We start from the raw sequence: 10,382 nt of genomic DNA, 5'->3' as shown, positions 1-10,382 counted from the left end.
TATTTTGACATGTTAATAGTATGTTTATGGCACGGTAAGAAATCAATTTCACAATTTAATTAGAGATTTTACGTTCAAATTTAACTCTGAACACGCAACAATATTAAATTTTAAAAAAAAGTTTTTAGGGTTAATACCTATTTTCACCCCTGCCATATGGGGTGTATTTGAAAAACCCCCCTGCGAAAAAAAAAGTTGCAATTATTACCTTAACAAATTTTAAAAGTTTCAATTTGGACCTTTAGCCAGCCACATCATCCAAAAATCTGACGTGGCAACTTTTTTTTAATTTATTATTATTATTTTAATTATGTGGCTGGCTTATGTGGCATTCTTTTTATTTTTAATTTCATTTTATTCCACATGGCATTTTTATTATTATTATATTGTTTAGTTTTAAAATGTTAAATATCAAACCTTAAAAAACTGGTCCCATGAGGAATCGAACCCATGAACCAAATCAAGATACGTCCAACACATTACCACTCAGCTGGGCACCACATTATGCTACGGAGTTAACTTAGCTATTTTATAATAGTTGTTGTTAACGTTTCATTATTAATTTTAGTTTAATTACTATTTTCATTATTATTTAATATTAATATTATTAGTTAATAATTAATAGTTAATATTATTAATTAATATTACTAAATTATAAAATAATAATTAATATTTATTTTACTGTTAGAGTTAATTAAATTATAAACTAAATTAAATTAATATAAAATAATATTAATTAATGACGTTAATAGTAAATTAAATTAAATATAAATATTAATAAAAATTGTTTAAATTAAATTAATTAACTTAAATATAACGTTAATATTAAAATAATATTAAATAAATTTAATAAAAATAAATTAAATTAAACATAAATGTTAAATTGATTTAATCTAATATTAATTAGAAAATATAAACTAAATTAAATTAATATAAACATATATTAATTAATAATGTTAACCGTAAAATATAAACTAAAATAGTATTAATTATAAAATATAAATTAAATTAAACTAAATTAAATTAATATAAACTAATATTAATTAAAATTAGTTATTTTAGTTTATATTTTATAATTTAATTATGTTAAACAGTAAAATAAATATTAATTATTATTTTATAATTTAACTAATATTATTTAATAACATTAACATTAACTCATAAATATTAACTAATAACTAATAATTATTAACTAATAATATTAATATTAATTAATAATGTAAACATTAAGTATTATTTTTAATAACGAAAAGAATAGTTAGTATATAGTTTTTAAGGGAGCTTTGAAACGTAAAACAAGTTGTAGCCCAGTGGTTAAGTGTTTGTGAAGGGTGATATGGTTCTTGGGTTCGAGCCCTCATGGGACCAGTTTTTTAATGTTTGATATTTAACATTTTAAAACTAAACAATATAATAATAATAACAATGCCATGTGGAATAAAATGAAATTAAAAATAAAAAGAATGCCACATAAGCCAGCCACATAATTAAAATAATAATAATAAATTAAAAAAAAGTTGCCACGTCAAATTTTTGGATGATGTGGCTGGCTAAAGGTCCAAATTGAAACTTTTAAAATTTGTTAAGGTAATAATTGCAACTTTTTTTTTCGCAGGGGGGTTTTTCAAATACACCCCATATGGCAGGGGTGAAAATAGGTATTAACCCAAGTTTTTATCATTAATGTGATCTTCCAGATAGAATTAGTCTTTACTATTTCCATTGTGTCTATTGTTACAAAAATATTTTTATGGATTTATAATTCGACCATATAATAAGGAAAATGTGTAATGGTAGGGCCTTTGAGATTAATGTAGACGTGAAAGTTGTTGTCCGTGACTGTTACTGAGCCAAACTAATTATCTTTTGGCTTTGACTTATGAATGATTGTCTATGTAAAGTGATGCTATTTTAGATCTCTTTTCTCCATTGTAGGGTCATTATGTCCCCATGTTACAACTACCTCCTCAATTCTTCTGCCTAATCCCATTTACTAATGATGAGCTTAAAGTCTAATTTAGCATTACATTTTTTTCGAAAAATAAGTATCTTTTTATTTTTATTTTTTTTCGATTTAATATTTACTTTTAAAAAGGAATATGTATAATTTTTGGGTTTCAATTTTTAATTTTGAGTTTAGATTTTTAGTTTTAAATTTCAGTGCTTACTTTTAAAATGATTTTGATAGTTGAAAAAAAAATTAGAATGATAAAAATGTGGACAAAATCAAATATTTAAATATTGAGAAATGTTAGCAACACTCTCTTTTCAACACTCTCTCTAATACTCTTTTTTTTATTGGTTGAAATATATGTGGGTCCTACCACCTTGTGTGGATCCATTTTCAAAATGCGGGATGAACACATGTTTCAACCAATAAAATAGTGATTATTGATAAGAGTGTTGAAAAGAAAGTGTTATTAGCATTTCTCTTAAATATTTTTTTTATGATATTTGTGAACTAATATGATGATATTGATTACTACTCTATATCAAACCAATGAAATAAAGAGAGGAGAAAGTAGGATGATATCTCTTTGTTTTTTTAAAGAAATGATGTATCTTTATATGAATTAAAGCGGAGTATTTATACCATTAAAATTACAATAATTACATAAATGTAATAATTTATATTACTATTCTAAATTGATATTATGATAGATAATTTACATTACTATTTTAAGTTTAGATAAATATTTCAATGTAATAGTATATATGTGTTTTATATAAATCTAGAATAATTAGGATTTTCTAATAACATCCCCCCCCCCCTCTATTTTGAAATATATGTCATGGTGCTCCTTTGAAGTCTTATTGAGGAGAATCTTATGAGAACATATGTTGCCTCGTTAAAAACCTTATTAGAAAAAACTCAGTGGAATAAAAACCTTAATAAGAAAAAAGAAGTACAACATTATGCTCCCCCTCAACCAAACACATCTAGTTCTTCTTCAAAGGTGACAATTACAATGCTTTGTACATGCTTCTTGATAAAGAGCTACACTCATAGAAGAAATTCGGAATGAACCCAGACATGCACCAAGGTTGCAAGTGAGACTTAGAGATTTGACTCATTGCTTTGATGTATATGTTTATGATGTTGTAGAGATACACTTAAGATCACATTCTGACCTCATATGTATCAAACTCATACATTAGATGAATTCATTAAATGGAACATTGTTCAACATATTCTTTCTCTCTATATTAACCCTTGATTATCTTCTCTGTTATCCACTTTCTTAACCACGTGACACATACCATTATTTTATTACCTTTCCTCATGTTTACTTTACAACTTCTTGTATGAAAATAATTATGCTACAATCTCTATGGGATCTATATTTTTTCTTATCACTTGCTACTAATTTGACTGTGTATACTTGCACGTACAATAATTAGCCCAACAATGTTATTTTTGAATATATGGATACGAAAAATCAGCTTGCTTATATCTTGAAAATTTCTTTGCCAACCTCCCTACCTTCTAGTCCACCTCTGGTGAAAACCCCATACTACCCCTGACTTCGGAAATGCATTTTCGAAAATGCAAGAAAAAAGTGTTTTCGGAGATGCATCTCCGAAAACGCCTTTTTTCTTGAAAAAATTGTCTTATTTCGGAAGTTCATTTCCGAAAACAGTATTTCGGAAGTTCATTTCCGAAATGATGCGCGTTATGCAGATTTATCAAAACACTCCCCCTCCCCCATTCATTTACCCTAACTCAAATCAAAAACAAGCAAAGGCGAAAATTTGTGCTAACACACTTCCAAGGCTGCATCAAGGCTCCAATCACATTGCTATACAACATTCAAAAGCCCACAAATCACTCAATTTGTAAGTTTTAAATTTGTTAGATTCATTATTCAAATGCATGTTATTTAGGGTTTCAATTGCATAAATGATATATGGACTGGTTGTTAGTAGTATTTAGGTTGTTTAGAAGCTTTTTGAATTGGTTTTATGTTTGATTTTGGGGTCTGCCATGGAAGTTGCAGAAAACTCCATCGCAGGGATGTTTCGGAAGTTCATTTCCGAAAACACCTCCATCCCAGTTTTCGGAAATGAACTTCCGAATTGTATCAGAAGTTCAAATTTTTTAGTTTTTTATTTTGTCTCGCATATTAATCGATTTCAATTGTTTACAGGAACATGTCAGACAACCAACCAGCACGCATCAGACAGGGTAGGGAGACCCAGACTGCGTCGGCTAGAGAGGGTAGGGAGTGTCCGTTTTAATTTGCAAGTACTTTATTTTTAACGCCTTTGTTTATTGTGCCTGTTTCTTTGAAGTTTGTGTGCATGCGTTCTGACTTCTTAAACGGCGTGTCGCTGGTTTCCAACGTCTTTGTTCTTTAATGACTTGTCTGTTTCCCAAGCGTTTTTGTCCCCTTTCTTCTTTTATAAAAGGAGGTCTCATGGACCTTTCTTTCTTCATTTTTACGCATGAATGGGTGGCGCTAAGGGAAGAAAGGGTTCTTCAACCTCGTGCTCTCGCGGAGTGAAGGAGGTGGAGGAGAAGAAGAAGGTTTTGACTGGTTCTGCTTCTCATCCCCTGGGGGTCCATGGCTCGGACGTGCAGGCTCAGTCTTCAGGCGTGAGAGTCATGATCAACGCTGATGGTTCTGAGACTGAGTGGGATGAGGATTGGTATAATTATCTTCATTCGGAGGAGTTCGCTCGTCGGGCAGAATAACGTGTTTTTGTTTTGTTTGATGTGTATTTTGTAACGCTCGTCGGGCAGAATAACGTGTTTTTGTTTTGTTTGACGTGTTTTGTTTTGTTTTGTTTTGATTTCGGATTGTATCTTTCGCACAGTGTTTTTGGATTGGATTTATCATCTTAGTATTTTCAGTTTATCTGTTGCTTATTTTTATTTGGCATTTGCGTTTAATTAAAATGCGAGACAGTTTAAAAAAAACATTAAAAAAAACACAGTTTCTGCATAATTCGGAAGTTCATTTCCGAATTCACCCCCATGAGGTGTTTTCGGAAGTTCATCTCCGAAGACACCCCCCATGAGGTGTTTTCGGAGATGCACTTCCGAATTGTGGAAATTTTTTTAAAAAAAAAACGCTTCGGAAGTTCATTTCCGAAGCAGGGGTATTTTGGGATTTTCGCTGGGGGTGACCCCATAGGGAGGTGGCTAAAGAAATTTTCTATATCTTTATGATGAAGTGTTAAAAATATGATGAAGTGATACAAAATATTATTGAATGTATTTGGATTTTCTTTTAGAAGAAAACTTAGATACAATTTCTTAGATGTAATTTTTACTATTTTTCAATAAAAATATGACAAGTGTATAATTTTTTCCTACACAAACAATTTCCTCCTAATTTGACATGTTTTTATTAGAAAATAGTAAACATCACACATAAAGAATTATATGTAAATTTTCTCCTTTCTTTTATGAAAATCACTTACATTCTAATATTGTTTTGAATGATATTTTAAAGTGATAAAAACTGAACCGCATGCATATATTTTAATATTTATTTATTTTTTATTAGTATGATATATTACATTATATTTTAATTTTTAATATTTAATTTATTTTAATACTATTTATTAGTTTTGTTTATCTATTTATTTTTTAATATTTTATTTTTTTAAAACATAATCGGTTGTTCTCATTTTATAGTTTTAATTGTTTATATATAAGAAAATCATAATTTGTAATTTGTATATTTAAAAATCAATCCAAATTAAATTCTATAAAATTTAATTTAATTATATTTTGATTGAATTAAGACTATTCGAGTAGAATAATTTTATCTTTGAATGAATGGGTTTTGTTCTCTAAAAAAATTCAAACTGCACCATGAACCTCTAGTTTTTTTAGTATTATATATATGTTTAATAATAAAAAAATTATATATAAAATAAACAAAAAATTAAGTTAAATAATTTTTATAACAAAATTATTTTTAATATTTTTAATTTTATTTAATATCGAAAATTTTAAAAAGTTAACTAAACTTATGGTTACTTTGAATATCTTTCCATATACCTCCTGCAACTTTACATTGCAAGTTGCAACACCAAAAAAGACAAAAACTCTTAAATTACCATTCACTAAGGAAGAAAATAGAATTCTAAAATTAATAAAAGAATAAATTTATTATTTTTTAAAACCGAATTGAGCTACTTCTCTTTGAAAATATAAATTTAATATTAAAAAATTGAAATAACTTCTATTATTATTTTTTTTGAAAAAAAGTCATCACATTATTTTTAAAAATATAATCTTTTTTCTTAAAATATATAAGTCCTTAATTGTAGGACCTCTAAATTTTATAAAAAAATAAATATTAATAACAGGAGTAAGTTCAATATGACTTAGTTAACTATTTTAATGTCAATACTAAGCATCCTTAGCTGATAAAGTGGGAAAAACGGTTTTTCAAAAGGGATCTGATGCCAAATGATACGAACAAATTTTCTTCTTCTTCTATTTTCAGTTTATTAAATCATCATCTTTTTAGCTAGCTACCATAACTAAATAAATTTTGATTAAATATTTAATTATTAAAATTAAATAATTATTTAACTAGACAAGGATGTGTTAAATTTTAAAATTAAAAGAAAAAAAGCTGCACAATTGTGCAACAGAAAACCTAAAAACACTCATTAGATAAGAATAATAAAAAAAATAAAACTATACGAAAAACATGGAGAAAAAAAAAAAGCAACTGTATCGAGAAAATCTAGTCAAATATTTTTTAAAAAAATTTACTGAACTGAAACTGTATATATACACATAGTAATCTCACCAATACAAAAAAAATAGAGAAATTGAATTCAACATGAGAGGTTTGAGATATAGAATGGAGGTGCCATCATACTTATATCTATATCCCATTCAAGAAGATGAAGATGATTTGCCACCACCCATTCCACCATTCAACAATGTTGAGAACAAAATCCTTTCTCCTAAGAATAAATCCGCCAAGAAAATTCAACATTGGAATGCAAAAGAGCACAGGTAACTTTTATTTGGGTTAGAGTGAGATTAATCATTTTATTTATCACACATTTTTCATTAAAATCTTAACTCACTCGCAAATTTTATTTACAGGTTATTTTTAGAAGGACTCGAAAGGTATGGCAAGGGAAATTGGAAAAAAATTTCAAAGCATGTTGTTACAAAATCATCAACTCAAGTGGCTAGCCATGCTCAAAAGTATTTCATCAGAAATCAACAGAATAATGATTTATCAAACAAGAAAAAGGAAAGAAGAAGCCAATTTGACAACATTCCTTCATTCTATGGAAAATTTTACCCTGTTGAATTCTTTAACTTCATCCAAAGACAACCATTTATAGATGAATTCCTTCAAAATCCACATCAACAAGTCAAAGAATAGTTTTTCTTTTATAAATTTAAGTCATAGTTATGTACTCTTTTTCTCTTTTTTGGTAATGCATAGAAATTTCTTATGTCACTTCTTCTATATTTTTAGGTTATGCATAATAGTTTCTTATGTTAAAATTTCTTTTTAACCATTTGACTTATCTACAAAATTTTATAAATTATTTGTATTTATATTTTTAACAACAATTCAAACTTTCTTTTTATATTTTTCTCACATTCAATATTATTCTTTAGCAAGTTTGAGTTAAAAATGTTGTTTTATCCTTGAATTAGTAGCAATGAAAACTTTTTTTTTTTAATAAGCAATGAATATATGAATCGCACTAGGGGTGCAACCCTTACAACAAAAGAACACTAATTAGTGTTTTAACAAATTAAAGGAAGTTTATACCAATTGTAAAAATTGCTCCTAAAACTTGTTTCATAATTACAAACCCATCTCCAATAATAAAACAAGATATTTGATATCACCGTGTCGAAGCTAAATGAAACATTGTCGAAGATAATGGTGTTCCTCATTATCCAAATACACCATATTAAGGCCAACCAAATTGTGTTTAGTTTGGCTTTAATATTGGTATTTTTCACCTTGTCTTGTATGCACCCAAAGTTCTTAAAGTCTTCATAAGCAAGATCCGCATCGGTTCCCAACCATAGAAAAATTCTATTCCAAACCGCTAGCGAGACATGACATTGGAAGAAAAGATGATCCAATGTTTCCGGGTGGTTAGAACAAAAAGGACAATCAAGAGAAGAGAAATTTGACACACCTCTATTGGCTAGGAGAACTTTTAGCGGAAGTCTATTTATGAAAAGTCTCCAAGAAAAGATCTTTATCTTAGCCGGAATGTTTAGTTTCCAAGTAACTTCCAACAATTTTATGATTGGATTTGGCCACACTAACTCCTTTGCATTAGACACCAATTTTGACACACTAGCCACCGAGAAAGTACCGGTAGGATTAAGACTCCAATGAAAGTCATCTTTTGCCGAGATGTCCGGTTCAACTCCTTCTAGTAACAACTTCAATGTCCTCAACTCGTTGTGAAAAAAGGATACATTCGGTTCCAATGGAACCGCAAAATCAATTCCGAAAATCGCTTCCAAGTTCCAAGTACTACTACCATTATTACTAGTGATTACTTCTCCTACCGCACAAAGTTTATTGGTTGTTCTATCAAACAAGTACGGAAAACGAGTGCGAAAAGGTTGATCGCCCAACCAACAACTTTGCCAAAAAAGGATGTTGTTTCCTTTCTTGAAATCACAAGTAACCCAATCGGTAAAACCTTCGGCCAATTCATCTTCCTTGAAGTCATTAAGGATTAAGTCTCTCCACCAACTAGAGTCCTCCCGAGTAATTGAATCCTTGCATGAAGCTAACACTTTAAGTTTCGGGTTTTTGTATCTCATGAGCAATAATCTACTCCAAATTGCTTTGTCCTCCTTCAAAATTCTCCATTTCCACTTAAGGAGAAGAGATTTATTCATTTCTCCAACATCTCTTATTCCTAATCCTCCTTTCCCTTTAGGCTTGCAAACATCCTCCCATTTCACCCAATGAATGCATCTTTCTTTTACATTTCCACACCACAAGAAGTTGCTAAGGTGACCTCTAATTTCTTGGATAATACAACTCGGTGCTTTATGAAAAGAGAAAGTGAAAATGGGGATAGCATTAAGGACGGAACCGATAAGAGTCACTCTACCACCGATTGAAATGTTTTTTCACTTCCATTTAGATAATCTTGAAATGATGTTATCCACCACTTCCTTCCACGTTCTTTTCTTATTAGCACCTTCGCCCACCCAAATACCAAGAAATTTAAACGGAAAGGACCCTCTTTTGCAAGCAAGAAAGGATGTGGCTGAATTGGAAAACCAATTTCCTATATGAATTCCAAAAAAATTGCTTTTATGGAAGTTGATTTTCAACCCGGAGACAATCTCAAATCCTCTCAATAACACTTTCAAACTCCATAGATTGTCGTAGCTAGGTTCTCCAAGAATGACGGTGTCGTCCGCAAATTGAAGAATGTCAACAAAGTCATTATCTCCATACTTGAATGGCTTAAAGTCTCCCCTTGCCACCGAATTCTTGGTTAAGGCGGTTAAACCTTCCATAGCAATCACAAAGAGGAAAGGCGAAATGGGGTCACCTTGACGAAGTCCTCGTTGGACCTTGAAGTCTTTAGTTGCACTTCCATTGACCAACACGGACATGTAACTAGTAAAGATACAAGAATCCATCCATTTCATCCATCTTTTTCCAAATCCCATTTTGCCCATAATCCATCTTAGATAATTCCAAGAAATCGAGTCATAAGCCTTTTCAAAATCCACTTTAAGAAGTAAGCACCCTTTCTTCTTCCTTTTTGCCCAATCAAGAATCTCATTAACCATTAGTACCCCGTCCATCATACTCCTTCCCGGAACAAAGGCGGTTTGGTTTGTAGAAACCAATTTATCCATTACCCTTCTCATTCGAGCCGCCAAAATCTTGGTGATAATCTTGTAGATACTCCCCACTAAGCATATTGGCCGGTATTCAAACAAGTCTTGTGGGTTCTTGTTTTTTGGAATGAGAGCAAGAAACGAAGAAGTGATAGATTTGACAAGAGTACCTTTGTGATAGAAGTCTTTGCAACACTTCATCAAGTCATCTTTAAGAAGAACCCAATACCTTTTATAAAATTCCAAAGAGAACCCGTCCGGTCCCGGACTTTTGCTACCATCGCTCGACCAAATTGCTTCCCTTACTTCTTCTTCGGAAAAGATACTCTCAAGATCTAATGATTCTTCACACGATAAAGAATTCAATTGGATCCCAAGAAGTTCCGGTCTAGTGTTCACTTCTTCTTTGAAGAAGTTTTCAAAATGGTTGAAAGTAAGCGCCTTGACTTCTTCGACCCCTTCCTCTCTTCCCTCCGAAGTAACAAAAGAGCTAATTGAATTCCTTCTTCTTCTATCCTTTAGAGAATTATGAAAAAAACGAGTGTTGTCA

At 30.2% G+C, this 10,382-nt stretch overlaps 1 protein-coding gene across 1 annotated transcript; it reads left to right on the top strand.

The window, feature by feature from the left end:
* Positions 1 to 6,830: 6,830 nt before the first annotated feature.
* On the top strand, positions 6,831 to 7,370 carry LOC131619353 (transcription factor KUA1-like). Its single transcript, XM_058890457.1, has 2 exons — positions 6,831 to 6,988; positions 7,082 to 7,370. The coding sequence occupies exons 1-2, from the start codon at positions 6,831 to 6,833 to the stop codon at positions 7,368 to 7,370; spliced, it is 447 nt and encodes a 148-aa protein (XP_058746440.1).
* The last annotated feature ends 3,012 nt before the right edge of the window (positions 7,371 to 10,382 follow it).

Source organism: Vicia villosa, linkage group LG7, assembly GCF_029867415.1.
Source record: "Vicia villosa cultivar HV-30 ecotype Madison, WI linkage group LG7, Vvil1.0, whole genome shotgun sequence".
Classification (NCBI taxonomy): domain Eukaryota; kingdom Viridiplantae; phylum Streptophyta; class Magnoliopsida; order Fabales; family Fabaceae; genus Vicia; species Vicia villosa.
The sequence above is the reverse complement of the archived record's forward strand: the minus strand, read 5'-3'. Positions and strand labels throughout refer to the sequence as shown.